The sequence below is a fragment of the Phascolarctos cinereus genome, unplaced genomic scaffold (genome assembly GCF_003287225.1).
Source record: "Phascolarctos cinereus isolate Bilbo 61053 unplaced genomic scaffold, phaCin_HiC Scaffold_7;HRSCAF=346, whole genome shotgun sequence".
In the NCBI taxonomy this organism is placed as follows: Eukaryota; Metazoa; Chordata; class Mammalia; order Diprotodontia; family Phascolarctidae; genus Phascolarctos; species Phascolarctos cinereus.
The window spans coordinates 79,404,729-79,424,757 of NW_027556180.1; the positions used below are offsets into that span (position 1 = coordinate 79,404,729).

The 20,029-nt window shown below is 40.1% G+C and overlaps 1 protein-coding gene across 1 annotated transcript; it reads left to right on the plus strand.

The window, feature by feature from the left end:
- Positions 1-5,431: 5,431 nt before the first annotated feature.
- METTL21A (methyltransferase 21A, HSPA lysine) lies at positions 5,432-17,843 on the plus strand. The gene is made up of 4 exons (XM_021008748.2): positions 5,432-5,538; positions 8,401-8,580; positions 14,212-14,323; positions 16,622-17,843. Exons 2-4 carry the CDS (start codon positions 8,437-8,439, stop codon positions 17,017-17,019), a joined length of 654 nt encoding a protein of 217 aa, XP_020864407.1. The 5' UTR covers positions 5,432-5,538; positions 8,401-8,436; the 3' UTR covers positions 17,020-17,843.
- Positions 17,844-20,029: the final 2,186 nt, after the last annotated feature.

A 20,029-nucleotide genomic window follows, 5' to 3' on the forward strand; every position in this document is an offset into this window, starting at 1 on the left:
ATCACAAACAACCTCATTTCCTAGTCAACCCTCAGCCTACAACTTGACTTGTTATATTCATTCTCATCACCCTGAATTCTGGGGTAATTCAGGTGCAGGTTTGCATGATTCCTCATGAATTAATTAAATTTGTTTCATTAATTTGTTAACTCATCAGTATTTCTCAATCAGCTAAGCTCAGTGCCTTCACCAGTTCACCTTGCTTCACTTTGCTATGTCCTCTCTGGCCTCAACAACTATTTTGCTACCTGGAAGTATACTTCTGCCCTGGGACCTCACTGTACTGACTGGTGATTGCCTCTTCCAGACCAAGGAAATCCTCAGCTACCATGCTTCCCCTTCACTCTCCAGTCTCTGGATACCTCTTCCAAAGCCTTGCTGAAACATAGCCAAACCTTTCCCCTCTCTGGTTCTGGAATCACACATAAATCAACTCTGCCACAGTTCCTTGATAGAGTGGGTCATCCATTTACCTATTGCTCCATTCAACATCCTGTAACTTTCCACTTTCCCTAGTCACTAAGTCCCATTGTCTGTCCCATTAGAATGTAAACTTCTTGAGGGCACAGAAAATATTTGCTTTTATATTTTAAATTTTGCTTTTTATATTTGTGCATTTCACATAAGGCTTAATAAATCCCTCTCCCCCCATTCATTTATTTAATAAATTGGAGAAACCTTTTCTCAATAGTAGTTACTCATATCCATATACAGTAAATTGCTTAATCTCTTAGGATTAACTAAATGTTAAAGTTGCTGAGCATACAATTTATTAACAATGAAATCGATAATAAAGATATCAATAATTATTTGCAGAATTTTAGCTATGAAAATAATCACATCAAACTAAGGATGTACTGGTATATGTTTAATAATCATCCCTCAAAAAACGTATGCACAACACATTTTAAAGTTTAATCTGAGTTAACCTTTCTTCTCTTAAATCTAGATGCTGAACAAAACCATCAAGCCCTGATTTGTGGGGTTTGCCAGTTTCCAAGGTGAAAGTGCTCATGCTGAAAATTTAACAATTTAACACCTCCGCATCAAACTCTCACTGTAATGGCAGATCATTTCTGAGAACATACTCCCAAATATTTAGCTCATTAAGAATAAATAAATGAAGTCTCTTCAAAAGAATGTTCTCTATGCTTTTCTATAAATAAGGATTAAAACAATTTCATCAAGAGAGAAGTCCTTTTCAACCTCTTTCTGTCTTCTTTAGCTTCTCTTTGGCTGTCACAAGAGAAGAGTCCCTTCAATTTCCTTCAAGCTATTAATCTAAACAGTCTCTCTCCACACTCATTCATCATAAAATTCTCTCTATAAAGGTACTTAATAATAGTTAAGATAGTTCTCCTGTGAAAGTTTTTCCTTGCTCTATTTCTTTAGACCTCCCTAGAGTTTCTTTCAAACCATCTTCACTGACTCTCTTCTCAGTTTCTCAGAAACTGCGATCCTGACTGCCAAATCCTAAACATTCCATTCGGCTCTTAAAGCTATAGAAACTGTAACTATGGCTTCTGTAAGACAGGCTTTTGAAAAAGGGGTTATACTTGTGTTACAGTTATTGGCACCTAACATTCTCCCATGACTGGTACTGACTCCCTCCACATCTCTGCCTGCTTATTTTTGTACATCTTACCAATCTTCTCCATTAGTGTATAGAAGATCCTTAAAGGCAGGGAGTATCATTTAAAAAAAAATACATTACTTTTGTATTTCCAGTTTTTAGCAGAGGAGTAGTCTAGGTATTTGGACTCTCTCTCTCTCCTCCTCCTCCTTCTCTTCCCTCCCCCCACCCCTTTCTCCTCCTAATGCTCTTCTGTCCCATTGTGACCCTAGAAATCTCTTTCTTAAAATCACAATTTTATGAAGAACTCCAGCCAAATATTAGTCCATTTAAGCCTAGATTCTTTCTCCTCCTCTATCGGCTGTCCGTACCCTTCTCCACCTCCCCTTTAGGTCTTATAGTACCTCATTAAAATGCAAGCTTTTTGAAGATGGGAACTGCCTTGCTTGCTTGTAGTTGCATTTCCAGCACCTGGCACATAGTAAGTGCTTAATAAAGGTTCTATCTAAAATTTTGGACAACCCCAGTGCTGAGGTGAAACCTCCAAAACATTTTTTTAAAACCCATTGAAAGATCCAAATATTATTGGGTAATAATTCCTATTAAAAACACTAGAAAGCATAGGTATAAATGGAATCTTCCTTAAAATAATAAATAGCATCTATCTAAAACCTTCAGAAAGCATTATAGGTAATGGGGACAAGCTAAAAGCATTTTCAGTAAGATCGGGGGTGAAACAAGGATGTCCATTATCACCACTATTATTCAATATTGTACTGGAAATGTTAGCCTTAGCAATAAGAGAAGAAAAAAAAATTGAAGGTATTAGAATAGGCAAAGAAGAAACAAAGCTATCACTCTTTGCAGATGACATGATGGTATACTTAGAGAATCCTAGAGAATCAAGTAAAAAACTACTTGAAATAATAAACAACTTTAGCAAAGTTGCAGGCTATAAAATAAACCCACATAAATCATTGGCATTTCTATATATTACCAACAAAGCCCAACAGCAAAAGATAGAAAGAGAAATTACACTTAAACTTAATGTAGACATTATAAAATATTTAGGAGTCTACCTACCGAGACAAACCCAGGAACTCTATGAACACAATTACAAAACATTTTTCACACAAATAAAATCAGATCTAAATAATTGGAAAAACATCAGTTGCTCATGGGTAGGCCGAGCTAATATAATAAAAATGACAATCCTACCTAGGCTAATTTACTTATTCAGTGGCATACCAATCAAACTACCAAAAAATTATTTTACAGTCAGAAAAAATAATAACAAGATTCATTTGGAAGAACAAAAGGTCCAGAATATCAAAGGAACTAATGAAAAGAAATGCAGGGGAAGGTGGCCTAGCAATTCCAGATCTTAAATTGTATTATAAATCATCAAAACTGCTTGGTACTGGCTAAGAAATAGGGAGGTGGATCAGTGGAATAGGTTAAATATGCAAGACACAGTAGTCAATGACTATAGTAATCTATTATTTGATAAACCCAAAGTCCCCAGCTTCTGGGATAAGAACCCACTCTTTGAAAAAAACTGCTGGGAAAACTGGAAAAGAGTATGGCAGAAACTAGGCATACACCCAGATCTCACACCACATACCAAAATAAAGTCAAAATGGGTTCATGATTTAGATATAAAGGCTGACGCTATAAGCAAACCGGGAGAACAAGGAATAGTTCATCTATCAGATCTATGGAGAACAGAAGAATTCATGATCAAACAGGAGACAGAGAACATTACGAAAAGCAAAATGGATAATTTTGATTACATTAAATTGAAAAGTTTTTGCACAAACAAAGCCGATGCAACTATGATTAGAAGGAAGGTAGAAAATTGGGAAAGAATTTTTACAAACAGTCTCTCTGATAAGGGCCTCATTTCTAAAATATATAGAGAATTAAGACAAACTTATAAGAATACAAGCCATTCCCCAATTGATAAATGGCCAAAGGATACGGACAGCTCTCAGATGAAGAAATTAAAGCCATCTATAGTCATATGAAAAAATGCTCTAAATCATTATTGATTACAAAAATGCAAATCAAAACAACTCTGAGGTACCACATCACACCTATCAGATTGGCCAACATGACAAAACAGGAAAATGATAAATGTTGGAGAAGATGTGGGAAAATTGGAATACTAATGCATTGTTGGTGGAGTTGTGAAATGATCCAACCATTGTGGAGAACAATTTGCAACTATGCCCAAAGGGCTATAAAAATGTGCAAACCCTTTGATCCAGCAATAGCACTTCTAGGGCTATATCCCAAAGAAAGCATACAAATGGGAAAAGGAACCACATGTACAAAAATATTTATAGCAGCTCTTTTTTGTGGTGGCAAAGAATTGGAAATTGAGAAGATGCCCATCAATTGGGGAATGGCTGAACAAGTTGTGGTATATGAATGTCATGGAATACTATTGTGCTATAAGAAATTATGAACAAGCTGACTTCAGAAAAATCTGGAAAGACTTGTACGGTCTGGTGCTGAGTGAAGTGAGCAGAACCAAGAGAACATTGTACACAATAACAGCCACCTCGTGCGATGACTAATATTGATAGACTTAACCCTTCTCATCATTACAAGGATCTAAGACATCTGCAAAGGACTTGTGATGGAAAATGCTATCCACATCCAAAGAAAGAACTATGGAAGTTGAATTGCTATATATTTTTTTCTCTTCTGTTGAGTTTTGTTTCCTCTTCCTGATGGTTCCTCCTATTGGTTTTAGTTGCATGTCATGGCCATCACCTCCCTGATGTCATGGTACTCTTCGAGAATAAAGAACAAACAGCAAAAAAACAACAAACAACAAGAATTGGACATCCAAGGGATGCCCATCAGTTGGGGAATGGCTAAACAAGCTGTAGTATATGATCATAATGGAATATTATCCTAACATATGAAATGACAAGCAGGATGATTTCAGAAAAACCTGGAAAGACTCACATGAACTGATGCAAAGTGAAGTGATCAGAATGAAGAGAATGTTGTACACAGTACCAGCAATATCGTTGGATGAAACACTGTGAATAACTTAGCTATTCTCAGCAATACAATGGTCCAAGACAATCCCAAAGGACTAATGGTGAAGCATACTACCCACCTTCAGAAAAAGAACTGATTTTGATCGAATACAGACTGAAGCATGCTATTTTCACTTTCTTTTTCTTTTGAGTCTTCTCATACAAAATGAGCAATATGTTTTACATGATTGTACATGTATAACCTATATCTGATTGCTTACTGTCTCAGGGAAGAGGCCAGGGAGAGAGGGAGGGAAAAATAGAATTTGGAATTTAAAACTTAAAAAAAAGTTAAAATTGTTTTAACATGTAATTTGGGGAAATTACATATGTATGTATGTATGTATGTATATATATAAAACCAGGGCTTCTCATTCTGTTTATTTAGTCTATCACCTCCCTCAGGGCTCTGGTATTACAGTTGGCCATCGACCACAGTTCCTGACTTTCAAAACTGTTAGTCATTGTTCTTGTTCTGCTCATATGAAGGATTTAGAGAAGGGAATAAACGTGACTAGAGGTGCAGAGGATGGAGGCCTTGAAGGACATTGACCACTGGTGCATCCACCAATTAACTAGCATTTATTTAGGGCATTCTATGCTGGGTCCTGGGGGTACAAAGCATAGATAAAACAGTCCTTGCCCATAAGGAGCTTCCATTCCGGTGGGTGGGCGGGTTGTCCACAAGGCCCCAGGTAGCCTCATTTGTATAGACTAGCCTCTGCATTAGAGGCGGGGTGGTTCGGTTCTGTCCGGCTTGCAAGAGCTGCCCCCCTCCGTCGGCCTCATCTCACTGCAAGCCCTGGAACTCCTCCCGGATGCCTGGCCCTTTAAGGCAGACCTAGGGAAGAGTCAGCCCTGGGAGACGGGGAAAGCAGCCGCGCCGGACGCCTGCGAGTCGGGAGTCTGGTAAGGAAGCGGGGCGCGGAGGCCCGGCGGTACCTCCTGCAGCTCGCTGGCCTTCTGCCCTTGCAGCCGGAGCCGCCTGCTTGCTCCCAGCGCCTTCCCTTGGGCCTAGGCAGCGTGCTTGAGCTGAGCCCCGTCCTTTATACAGCAGGTGGCATGTTTGCTGTCAGCCTTTGCACCCGGAACCCCATGCTTAACCGCAGCCCTTGCACCCGGGGCCGCCTGCTTGCTCCCAGCCCCTTCCCTTGGACCTAGGAGGCGTGCTTGAGCTCAGCCCCGTCCTTTCCGCCGCATGCCTTGCACCTGGGGGCCCCATACTTGATCCTAGCCCTTGCACCCAGGCTGCATTCTTGAGCTGCCGTCCTTGCCCCTGGCCGCCTGCAGGAGCCTGGGACGGGTTCTGTGCTCCCCGCGTGGTCCTCAGAGAACCTTAGCTCTCCCGCGCGCGCTGGCGCTGCCTTAGCACCCGGGTTCTGGGCTCTCGGCCCCAGACCCGCGCTCTCGGTTTGCGTAAGGAAAGTGCTCCCGGCAGTGGCCGTGGCTTCGAGAGGGCCCAGCGGGGCTAGCGCCTGGCGGGAGGGGACGTAGAGACCCGGGGCATGGCTTTCTGTGGGAGCACAGCGGCTCCTTGGCCCCGGGCTTCCTGTTTGGGGCCAGCCCCAAACCCCTGAGGTTTGCATTAGAGAGGAGGACGTGGAGCAGCCCCGGGAGCGGGGAGGCATGGCCATCAAAATACCTTTTTTCCTTTAACAAGCTTTTATCACAAATATGCATAATAAAGCAAAACAAATCCCTCCTTTGTCACTGCCCTAAAACGTCTCATTGTGCAGCCTGAGTCCCTCTGTCCCCAGCCTGATAGCAGGCTTCATCCTTGGGCCCCCAGGAATCCGGCTTGGTTATTAGTTTGCCTTCACAGTGATGTTCATGTATAGATTATTTTCCTGGTTCTACTCACTTTACTCTGCAGCAGTTCCTACAAGTCTTCCCAGATTTCTTTGAAACCATCCCCTTCATTTCTTAGTTATAAATATTCCATCACATTAAACTATATATTTTTTTTACAATAAACGTTATTTTTGGTCAATTTTTAACCTTAGGTCATATCTCTGGCTTCCTCTTCTGACCCAAGCTATCATATATAATAAATAATAGGCATAATAGCCATTCCTAACCAGATTAAAATATAATGAGGAATATTTAACAAAATAAATAAAAATACAATAAAACATAGTCAATATGTAGCCTGCAGGGATCCTTATTCCTTGGTTCAGGGGCACTTTTATATTTGAGTTTGACACCACTAGCCTGAAACACCAAGCTGTCACCAGGCTCCTTTTGAAGTTTAGAGGTTTAGGGGTACTAGGACCCCAAAATCACAATCCGAGGGACCTGCCCGAATGAATTCGACCCAAGTTTTCTTTCAGCCAAAAATAAGGTTTATTAGAACATAGATGGGGGTGAGTGAGATTTAAAGAATCCACCATATTGGCCAGACTTTTAAGGAATTAAGTATTTGTATTGCTAATGCAAGCAGGCCAGATCTTAAGAATCTGAGCACTTTAATGGAGGCCAGATGGACCTATATACAGAAAGACTGTAGGAGGGATCTGGATGGGAATGGCCAGTAAGCTGGTGTGAGGGAGGTAATGGAATGCCAGGGATCTGGACTATAGTGGCCAAGGGAGAATGGAGCCTAAATAGGATTAAGGGTGGGAAGTGGGGGGGGGGAGCATTGAGAGGTAAGACTGTGGAGGGCTGGGGTAGATTTAGGGTAACAGAATTGGAAGATTGAGTGTAGATGATAATGAAAGGCCAGTTAATAGGATTACAGCCTTAGGCAAATACCAGAGATTGGCCGAGTGGGAAAGGCCAAGGCTTTCCTTTTTGGGGTCTAGATCCCAAAGACATGGTCTTTTCCTTTTAGAGGTTGTTGACCTGAAAGTTGGCTAAAGAGACAACAAGCTAGGTGATAAGTAAATTCATATTGTTTTATTGCCTTAAGTTAGCAGCATGTAACATGTTACATGGAGGCAGAGCTTTAACTCAGACTGAATCAAGCAATTTTGGGAGGACATTTAAACCCTGACTCAGGATGCCTGTGTTCCTCAGTTTTATGGCTCCATATGTTTAACCAGAGCATGAGAAAGGAAATTTAAATAAGATAGGCAAATGTCAGATCCAGGATATCTGTGTTTCCTTTACCACTGTCAAGGTAGTATCTGGGTTAAAGGCACATTAGTGGTCATAAACATAAGAATGCTCTTGATCAGCTTTAGCTGTTGACACAGGAAATGGCATTCTTAGTTCACTGAGAAGAAAAGATTAATTCAGGTTTTTGGCCCTTTTGAGGCTCAACTGATCTTAAATGATTATCAGATCTCATCCCCATCACTCCCAGTCAGTAGGTGTCAGACATAGAACTTGAATCCAGGTCTACCTGGGCTCCAAGGCCTGATCTCTCTGTCCTCCATGCCATAGCCACTCAGGTAGGAAAATGGGGTCCTTAGAGGACTGGATTTTCTTTCTTTCTTTCTTTCTTTCTTTCTTTCTTTCTTTCTTTCTTTCTTTCTTTCTTTCTTTCTTTCTTTCTTTTTCTTTCGTAGGGGTTAAGTGACTTGCCCAAGGTCACACAGCTAGTATGGACTGGATTTTCTTGAGCACAAGATCCGGATTGTTGGACTGTTAGGGTGAAGAACAGTCATCTAATGCATTTCCCTCTCTCTTCTTTGGGTAGATTTCAAACCAGAAACAGATCTTTGAGTCTGAGTCTTCCATCTCTTTTTTTCTTTAAGAAATCCCCCCAATTTGGGTTTGAAGCTGCGATTCCCAGGACTGAGCTTGACACAGGATTCTCTTTCTTAACAGACTGAAGGCAAATCCTCCATACATACGAAAGGCAAAATGGCTCTCGTTCCCTATGACTCGGAAGGAATAGGGATACAGAAGTTCCATAAACCTCAGGCCACCTATACATTTGCAAACCACACGATCCACATCCACCAGGACTGGAAGCAGCTGGGTGTGGCAGCTGTCGTGTGGGATGCGGTTTGTATGCCCCCGGTTTCTGTATTTCATGAAAAACAACCAAATGACCCCAAAAGTGGTTTGAGGGTATTGAGTGGGATTGAGACCACTTACCCAAATACAAATTCAGGGGTTTCTCTCAGTAGAAACAGAAGTTTTATTCTAGTAAGTCTTGCACGAGAATTGGGCATCACCTACCCAGGGTGGACTGGAGTAGGGAGGAAGGCTACAAGCAGTAAGCAGGCAGTTATATACCCTTAGACAAACAACTCTAAGAACACTCCCCCCCCCACTTGTTTACCTCGGATCTGTTTATCCTCATTGGTTGAGGTAAGAGACCTTACATTCTACTGGGAAACTAAGAGATACATTTTACCCAAAACAAGCTTGGGAGCTAGAAGATTGCCTTATGTGGCAAAGATAAGGCTGGGGTGGTGGTTACAAAACAAGGGAGGGGGTGGGCCACAGATGTATGACCTGATCACATGATTTACAGGAAAACGAAACTTAGGCCCAGCTAATGCTAGAGCCTTAACTAAATTTTGGGGCATAGCTTCCATTTCATATGAGAAACTTTCACTTGTCCCACACAGTCTCTCCCCTCTCATTTCATAGTTGAAAGTTTCTCATGCCAAAACTGTAAGTGTCTTCAGCCTCCCTATTTGCTATTTCATCAGGGTTTAACCTTCCCTCTTCTTCCAGACTGACTGCCATCCATCCTGATTCCCCAATGTCATTAATCTTATGGACTCACTAGCAGGCTCTCTTAATGTAATCATCCTAGAGAGTGAACTTTGTACAGTAGTCATGCAAGGGACACACACTGGGAGTAGTATGACTCCACTCACTGCTATCAATAAGAACCATAAAACCTGCTTCCACCAAGTTCCCCCAAACCAGGACCACTCCTTTAAGTAAATATGGGAAGGATTAACCTAAGCATTGACAAGTCAAAGGGGCAGCCTCTTCATAAATGTAGATACAGAGACCCAAAAGAAAACAATAATGCAGTTGTCCCTTTAAGATTCAAAAATTCTTCCCTCATATAGCTGTCCGGTAGGGAACACCATCAATGAAGTCCTCTGGTCCTTGGTATTTGTTCCAGCCATCTCCAGCACAGCATCTCAGCATCTTCTTCTTGTCTTGTTCTTCTTGTAGGACCCAGCTTTCTGTCCATTCTCCTACAAAAGTGACCTTAGCACAATTTTAAATCACTATTTCTAGTCCTTATAACCCTGATCGTTTTTACAAACTCGAAATTGGAATCATGGCCAATTGTCATGTTTAAGAAATTCACATCAGAGCCTAGTGTCTTGTACTTTACATTAATCCATTATGAGACTTCACTGTGGAATTAATCACAAGCTTCAGTACATACATATCAATTTTTAACATAGTACATATAAAATCTTAAAATTTTAGTCATGCCTTGTTTCTTTGATGGCATTTAAACATAAACCACAAAGCCATTCTTCTTTTGGGCTTTATTAATCAATGGTAACAAAACTTTAGACAAGTATGATATTATCCAAATAACAAAATAACATTCTCACAGGCTCCTGATTATCTCCATACTATTACCAAGAATTAAAAAGACATTAACTCATACTGGAACACAGTTGCAGTTCTATAATAACCCAAGATGTTCCATAATCAATTATTTTAGTAAATTTGTTACTGTACTTATAAAACCTTCTGATTAAAGAAACTTGTCACTAAGAGATTAGAGTAAGGGGACAATATTTCCCCCACCTGTCAACTCCAGACAGAGTGTTATGTCAAACTGCAAACTGCATTGAGCCAGATTTAAAGTCCTCCAGGTTTCAGTCAAGGACACCTAGAGTTAGACTCAGAAATAGTCATTAGTCCCGGCAAGTTCCAACAATCATTTTAAGATATGACTATAATCTAATCCTTTTCTTATGTCTCATGCTGACTGCTTGCTCTGATCATAGAAACATACTATAGAAGGAAAAAGAGCAGGGACAGGTGACGTATCAAATGTGACAAGATAAAACATCTTTAGCTTTGTTTAAATTCAGATAGAGTCGCAGTTCTCCAATCATGCAGTATTTGTTTCTCCTCATAGCCAAACTAAGAAATAGGTGGGAAACATTCCTTTCCAAAGGAACACAATGGGGAAACTGAGCCAGGAGGATCCCATCCTAGATTGAGGCTAAGATTGTCCCCTCGGCCTTTTTCCCAAATAAATCACATTTCCTCTAAATTGACCTCCACCTGTTCTTGTGGCATTTCTTTCAGATACTGAGTTAATGCAGACAACTATACCTCAATTTAAACTCAAAACAAAATTATAGTCCCAAGAGCCTTTTACCTCAAACATTAAGTCTCACTAATCACGGCTTAAAGTCAGATGCAGTTAATTTTACTCTCATGGAGTTGCAATAAGCAATATAGATTTATCAGGACTCACATACAAAAGAAATCTCACTTTACATCTTTCCTTCTCAAATTTAAACTTGCCCTGGTGTAAAAGCCAATCATTAGAAATCATTTCTATTTACTATACATAACCTTGCAACTTCTCAGCAAGTCAAGCTCATTATCTAGGAACTGCATAATCATAACAAGTTCTTTTCTCAGGGCAGATGACTTTGCCCACACAGATACAGTAATTAATTAACCCTTTTTGGGTTTTAGCATTAAAACAGTAATCCCAAACAACTTAGTTAAAAAATCTCACAAATTTCATAAATGATAACAAAACAATTTTAACTGAAAATTCCCTTTAAATAAAAATTTGGAAATTTTATGATTTCTTAAATCCCCAACAGCCAGATTCATTCCTTTTTCTCCTTTCTCTGAAGACACAATTAATTTAACATTCCAGTTTATAAAAGAAATTGCCCTTCCAGCAACATAACTAATACAATTGAAAAAATCTTTCTTTTCTTCTAGACCCCTTCATCAGGCTCAGCAGTCTTCTGGGGCCACATAGTTAATAAATTTCTTAATGCTAAATAACAACAGATACTCTTAAAATTATACAAATACACATTTCTGAGTTCAATATCCTTGGCCCTTTATAAAGGGATATTATCCACAAGTTCATATATTTCTTCAATATTTCAGTTCCCCATTCATGTCCACATTTTCTTGCAAAAGTTTTACAAACAGTTTGGAATCTCCTATTGTAATCAGGTCAGTTTAAAATGTACTGGGTCAGTATTCTAACTACTTCTTTTTGCTTTCCCTCCAGGTAGGCACCTCTGGAGCTTAATAATCATATCTCACAATAACCAATATGGCTTCCTCCCAGGGTGGAGAATTTAAGACCCCCTGATCCAAATTACGCTCACCAAGACTACTACATAGCCTTCTTTTTGCATTTCTGAAGGGAGATAATTGAATAGGGCTCTCCCTCCCTTTCTCTCTTCTCAAACTGCCTTTACAACTTTACTATGCATTCTAAACAATTCACTCGTCTTACACTATTTTTCCATTGTTCTTTAGTTTCTTTCAGTTTACTTTAGTGCCAAACAGTATAATAAATTCTGACTTAAGCATTAAATTAAGAGCATCACATTTCATTTGAAATATTACCAGAATGGATTAAATTACCTTTGGTTGTGTTCCGGTACACAGAAATTTTCTCTTTTATGAGAGGCAGAAAAGATTAAATGCTACCTCTCTTTCTGTTCTGAGGGGAAAAAGTTCCCCTTTTCTCTCTGTCTCCACACTCAAATTTGGCCAGAATTAGAATGCAGAGAAAGAGAGAGAAATTATTATTTTTTTCCAAAAGTTTCAAAACATTCTTACTTTCAAAACCTCTATTCACACTGTGCAAATAAACTATACCTTCCTTAAGCTTTCTACACATACTCCTCTCTCCTACATGCTTAAAATTTCTTGCCTTTCTTTCTAATGGACTTTGATTAAAGTCCCTTTAAAACCGCACATATCTTATATCTTTCTCATTCTGACCTGCCACTTCGAAAATCCTTCCCAACTTGCTTTTTACCAATCGTATAACTTAAATAATAAAGTATTTTTCTCTCTTTGTCTCTCCCATCCACCCGCTCCTCTGAGGCTGCTGTTACCAGGGAAGAAGAGGGGGAGAGAGTCCAGCTGCAGCCTTTTGCTGTTGGGCTGCAAAAGATACACACTGACATTCACTCATACCATGCACAGACACAAACACACACACAAAAATAGACATACAACAACCCTCCACCCTGTAGAATCTCCAAATCATCACATGATATTTAATCATTTTCTTCTTGTCCTTTCCTCTATATTTTGGTAGTTCATTCCAATTCTGCAGTCGATTGCCTAAAGGACTGTCTATGGGTACCTCACATTTTCACGCTCTGACTGCGCAGATTTAGATTGTTCCTTTCCCATTCCTAGGCCCTCACTTAGGGAATTTACGGGAGTCATCACCAAACTCCCCGAGTCTAAAGCCTCAGCTGAATCACCGAGGAGGGTCACCCACTCCTCACCAGTCACCCATGCAGCTTTCTCAGTAGCGACCTTGTGATGAGGTATCTATTCTGCAATTTGATTAGGCCCTAACTCGGCCCAGAGTGTCCATCCTAAAAGGTCCCTCACACTATGCCAATTACCTCCAGACCCCTGAGTGCTTACCTCTGGGTTGCATGCATACAACTTACGTGACTGCTCTCACTCACCGGCCGGCCGGAATTTCTTAATTTCGTTTTTATTGGAGCCCTAACAAACCTTCTGTTTCTCTGAGTCCCTCTCTTTGGGTTTATTTCAAACACTGGCAAGCAACTCCCGTCCTGGGCTCAAGACCTCCAAGAATTCTTGGATGCGCACTCGGTCTTGACCTTGGCAGGGAAGCCCCCTCCCTAATCAAAGAAAATACCGGATGATCCTCAGTTGAGTGGGATTGAGACCACTTACCCAAATAAAAATTCAGAGGTTTCTCTCAGTAGAAACAGAAGTTTTATTCTAGTAAGTCTTGCACGAGAATTGGGCATCACCTACCCAGGGTGGACTGGAGGAGGGAGGCAGGCTACAAGCAGCAAGCAAGCAGTTATATACCCTTAGACAAACAACTCTAAGAACACCCCCCCCCCCACAGACACTTGTTTACCTCAATCTCTTTATCCTCATTGGTTAAGGTAAGAGACCTTACATTCTACCCAGAAATTAAGAGATACATTTTACCCAAAACAAGCTTGGGAGCTAGAAGATTATTTGGCAAAGATAAGGCTGGGGTAGTGGTTACAAAACAAGGGAGGGGTGGGCAACAGATGTATGACCTGATCACATGATTTACAGGAAAATGAAACTTAGGCCCAGCTAATGCTAGAGCCTTAACTAAATTTTGGGGCATAGCTTCTAGTTCATATGAGAAACTTTCACTTGTCCTACACAGCATGGAGACTTGATGGTCTCTCATTTATGTTTTAAGGAGGAGCCTGTAAGGCCCAGCAAGATGAAGGTGTTCCTCTTCCCCAGGATCACTTTAGACAGCAAATTAGCAGTAAAATCAGAACCCAGACTCAGCCGCTCTGACTTCTGCTAATTTAAAATTTTTTTTTTTATCAAAGTCCTGATTCAAATCTGAAGTGCCCCAAACCCTTTTCTCTACAGTCCTAAAAACAGCATGATGTGGGTGTGTATGCATGCACATGCTCTTAATTGTGTTCTGTGTTGGCCCAGGCTGTGGTGCTTTGTACTTACCTGGAGATGGGGGCTTTCAACCTTCAAGGCTGTTCCGCAGTGGAGCTAGGAGCAGGAACAGGACTAGTGGGCATTGTGGCTGCTTTGTTGGGTAAGTTTGCCCAGTTCCCATGGTATTTAAAGTGAACATAAAAAACCAGGTGTTTCTGGCATTTTCTTGATTTAGTCTTTTTCTTTACTCAGAAGGTTTCAAATATAAAGGGTGTCCTAGCAGATAGCTTAAAACTGGATCTGGACCAGTAGCTGGTTATTATTATTATTTTGGTCACATCCACAAACTCCTTCAGTTAATTCTTTTGACCTCAGTAATAATGGCTAACATTTATATAGTGCTTACTGTGTGCCAGGCACTGTGCCAAGCACTTAACAACAGTTAATTAATGGGTACCCGCTTTAGTTTCCAGTACTTGCCACAACAAAAAAGAGCTGCTATAAATATTTGTATATACATATATATACACACACATACATCCATACACATATATACACATACACACACACAGAGACACACATATACCAACTCAGGTTGACTCTTTCCAATAAACCTTGTTGCCTGCTTTCCATCATGGTAATTGACCTTGATTTCTGCTCCTTGACTACCCTGTAACTGACTCCATGTTGGACCTTGCAGTTGGCTCCATCTCCCAAGATTTAAAACCCAAATAACCCCTCTCCAATATGAACTTCTGTTGTTACATCACTGCTACTCAACCTGCTTTCCCCTCTCCTTGTGACTTCTAGACCCTTTATTCATCCCATATTCTAGTCCCTCAGCTCTCCTATGGTTCACTTGCCTCCATACTCATCCCATGAATCTTCACCCTGTTCTTGCTAGCACCCTATTTGCATTTCAGGGGTTAAGGAGTGGGTGGTTGGCAAGGCAGTAAAAATATTACAGACGATGCAATCTAGAAATCTTGAGATGTATGGAAAAAGAGCGAGAGATTCACAATAGCTTGAGGGTTGATAAATAGTGATAATGCTAATAACAACTAGCATTTCCATAGTGTTTACTGTGTGCCAGGTACTGTGCTAAGCTCTTTACCTCATTTGATCCTCACAGCAACGTTGGAAGGTGGGTACTGTTATTATCCTCATTTTACAAAGGAAGAAACTGAGGCAAACAAAGGTTGAGTTTTGCTCAAGGTCACATAGCACAAAGTTAGGGTGGATGTTTTTATTTAGAAAAGGTAAGGATGGAGTATTTTTTTTTTTATAGAATCGAGTTTCTTAACCTTTTTATGTTTCATGGCCCTCTTTGGCAGTCTGATAAAGCCCATGGACCCTCTTCTTAGAGTGATGTACATTAATACATAAAATCTATCAGATAACAAAGAAAAATCAGTTATGTTGAAATAGTCATTGAAATATACATATACATGTATACCAACATATATCTATATATACACAAAATATACGTATTTTTAAAAGTTCACAGATCCCACGCCAATAGCCCCTGCTTTAATAGAGTGTTACCATTCCTAAGCTTGCAAATTATTTTTCCTTAATTGCATTTTAGGTTATCTGTTTCCTGAGGACTTTTAGGGAGACTCTAATTTTATGTTTGAGCACTTACCCAAACACATGTAAGTTAGATTAACAGCTGATACATAAATATGGTAATGTTACCAGTGGCAGAATTTTTAGCCATGAAGGACAACCTGTGTCTCAAAGTGGAATATTAGCTTAGAAACTTAATGGAATGATAGATTAGAAACCAGGATGTGGAAGGGCATAGAGATAGTGTATAAAGCACCAGGCCTGGAGTCAGGAAGACCTGAGTTAAAATCTGGCCTCAGATATTTGTTGTGTGACCCTGGGCAGGTCACTTCACCCTGTTTGCCTCAGTTTCCTCATCTGTAAAATGAGCTGGAGAAGGAAATGGTAAGCCACGTCAGTATCTCTGCCGAGAAAACCCCCACAGGGTCACAAAGAGTCAGACATGACAAATGACTGAATAATAGCAAAAATGAGATTAGGGGCCAAATGACAGCAGCCTTCAGTAACCTGAAGGGCTGTGATGTGCAAGGGAAATCAGACTTGTTCTGCCTGGCCCCACAGGGCAGAAGTAGGAGTGATGGATAGGGGTTGTGCAGAGGCAGATTTAAGTGAGGAAAGCTTCCTAACAAAAGTGTGATGGGCTGTCATCCAGCAGTCAGTAAACATTTACTAAGCGCCTGCTGTGTGCCAGGCAATGTTCCTAAGCCTTGGCATTTTTTGTTAGGTAGAAGGCCTTCTTGAAGTTCTGTGATTATAAAATTATTCTCCTCTACCATATCTGATTGCTAAGCTACCTATTTGAGAAGCAGTTGGGGACATTAATTACCAACTAATTAATTAATTGGGGACATTATTTATCATGAGGCTGTTTCTTTGACCCACATTCTAGGTGCTCATGTGACCATCACAGATCGGAAGATAGCATTAGAATTTCTCAAGTCCAACGTTCAAGCCAACCTCCCTCATGATATACAACTGAAAGCTGTGGTTAAGGAGTTGACGTGGGGGCAAAACTTGGGGACCTTCTCCCCAGGAGAGTTCGACCTGATCCTGGGGGCTGACATCATCTACCTGGAGGAGACTTTCATGGATCTCCTTCACACCCTGGAACACCTGTGCAGTGACCGTGCTGTCATCCTTCTGTCCTGCCGCCTCCGATATGAACGGGATCACAACTTCTTAAAGATGCTGGCAAAGCGTTTCACTGTGCAGGAGGTTCACTATGACCTCGAGAAGGATGTGCACATCTATAAAGCACACAGGAGAAGCCACAAGGAGGACCTGTAAAGTATAGTCACAAGTTTGCCATAGGCACACAGTAACATTTCTTGTGTTATCTCGTCGGGTGAACTCAAGATTGTGAATCTAATGTGGCATCGTACGTAGCTATCTGTATCACTGTTGAGCCAAACTCCTTTTCTGGCAATATCTTCTCAGGCACATCAGAGTCAGAAGAATGAAGCATTTCTGAGGCATTGGTCTTGTGATGGGGTGCTTCTATGGATAGGTGTTCAGACCCATCTGGATAATGTTTAGGGATAGGGACTGGACCGATGATTTACGATTTCAGTGGTGTGACTTTCAGTGGCCACTATAATTTAGTGGACCTATGATTTATGATTTCAGTGGCTATGACTTCCAGGGAAGGAAACTCCCTCTGCCAACAAAGGTTATCACCTTTCCTGAAACTTACTGTATTACAGAGTGCCTTAGAGAACCAAGAAGGGAAGTGACCCGGCCAGTGGGTCAGAGGTGGCCCATGATCCCAGGCTGTCCTGGCTTTTGGGACAGTTCTATTTGCCAGGCTGCCTCTCCTGTGGATGTGGGAAGGCTGAGTTATACAAATGGCTTAGAATTTACTGTGAAATGTTCAGTGTTTAATATAGAGTTTTCAGAATGCGAAAGAGATTTGTTTATACATTCTCTTCTTGTCTTTGTTGGCCTTGTGTGGGTCTTTTCTACATTTGTCTGGTGGCACCAATTTGTAATTAGGACATGTTATACTTCTAATTTCTAATTTGTTTTCCATAAAAATACAATGAAATGATTAAAATAAATATTTTTTTAAATGAGCTTTTAGGTGAGAAAATAAATCATTTTTTACCCTTTTATGAATTGCTTGTTGAATTTGTTAGATTCTGCTAAAAACATTATGGTTAATTCTTCACAAACTAACTTTTTTATTAATTCTGTGTTTTGCATATTTCTGTGGGGCCCTTCAAAAAGTACACATTAGGTCATATTGAAAACCAAAATGTGGTAATATAACATAAATAGAGGATGATTTTGCATTTCATTGCCTTATCCTTTTAAGTGTAGAGATTTGATGAAGAGTGAGATTTTATGCATAAATAACAATTTTTATGTCATGTGTGTTGTTTTTTAAAAAAATGAATAGGGCTAGGTATGGTGACCCCTTCCTGTGGTCCCTGCTGCTGGGGGATTGAGGACGGTGGATAGTTTGAAGTTGGGACTTCTGAGAAGCAGTAGGACTCATGCTGACTGGTTGTCCACATCAAGTCTGGGACCAGTATAGTGGGCCCCCAGAAGTGAGGTGGGACACCAGGCTGCTTAAGGAAGGGGTCCCAGGTTGGAAAAGTGCAGGGTTTGGGGCTGTGACTGGCCTAAATGAGAATAGGGGTGCCCAGGACTCCTGCCTGAAAAAATAAATGAATTGATAGTAGCTTGACACTTTAAAACTTAAGGCCTATACTTTTCTTTTTTAAGCTTGTACTTTTCAATGATAAAAATATAATCATTTTGGGTATGGATAATTTTAAAAAATTAAAAATTGATTTTTATTTACTTTCCAAGTAGAATACACCACAGCAACTGGCAAACTTTTTTTGTTTATACACATTGTCTCTGAAATGACAAAATTTGTAACTCAGGGAAAATCCCTTGTCCTCCCACTAGTTAAAAAAAAAAGGCATGCTTTTTATTTTAAAAAATTAGTTTTGTCCACATTAAATGTATTAATTTTACTATTATTGTTATACATTTATTAATGTCCATAAATTAATTTATATCCACAAAACTGCTGTGCTTCTAACTTAATTAGAAGTGGAAATCTTACCACTTTTTGGGGTGTTTTTTCCTAACTACTTCATTCTGTTTACAGTACTGCCTTAAGTAAAAAATATCAACACTCTGATTTCCAAATTTTGGAAGCCTCCACTTTATGCTTAAACTGAGAAGTTACCCATACTCCTATGAAGCAACTGATCAACTAGTGCCACAAGGTGGCATTAGTGCCCCATACCTGGGGTCTGAAAAAATGACTGGCCAGCAGGGTTTTTTTCTTTCCTTTTTCTTCTCTCCCCTCCTGTCCTTCCTTTCTTCTTGCCTTTTGAAAAGAGCACACCTTCTTTTGTATGTTGGAATCAGAAATCATTAACATAATTATATATGTGTATGTATTTGTATATACACATATACATACATATACACACGTATATACATACACACATAACTATATATGCATACACATAATTAAGTAACTTTGGCCTGCTCCAATATGAAAAGAGGTTTTAGTGAGGATCTATACTAGATCTTTTCCTAGATGGAGCCAGTTATAGAGCTGGTGACATTGAGAGCTGGGGGAGCTGTCTAAAATGTGAATTTCATCAGTTTTCCTATTAACTTGCCCATCTTATCAGATGCTGGAGCCAAAAGGTCCTCTTTGCAATTCAACTAGGAATAAAAAGAAACCAAGTACTGAACAAGGAGACGCTGATTTAAAACCACTCGTCAGACAACAAGCATGTATTATGCACCTTTTAGGGCAAGGCACTGTGCTAAGCCCTGGGGATACAAAGAAAGGCAAAAATAGTTTCTGCCCTCAAGGAGCTCATATTGGAATGGAGGAGACAACGTGCAAACATTGTCCCTCTCCCAAACATTTCAGGACCTGACTTTACCTAAAGGATCAACCTTTAGAGATGGGGATTAAAATTCAAAATCATCTTGGCATGAAACCTGCATGATACAAAGACTGGGTAATTAGTCCTTGGATAACAAAAGTATCAGTCAGTCAGCACTTACTAAGTACTTATTATATGCCAGGCCCTGTGCCTCAACACAGTTTACATTCATAAAATACCATAGGAATATAGTTGTGTAAGGCTCAGGATAACATTTAGCATTTCAATCCTGTTTCTGTAGTCAGAATAAAAAATCTTGTGCCTGAAAACTCTGACTCAGTATCTATCCAATTGACTTTCTTTCCCTCATAAGAAAATTATCAAGTACTTTGCCTTTATTTTGAAAATGCATTCATTTGTCAAAATCAACCTCC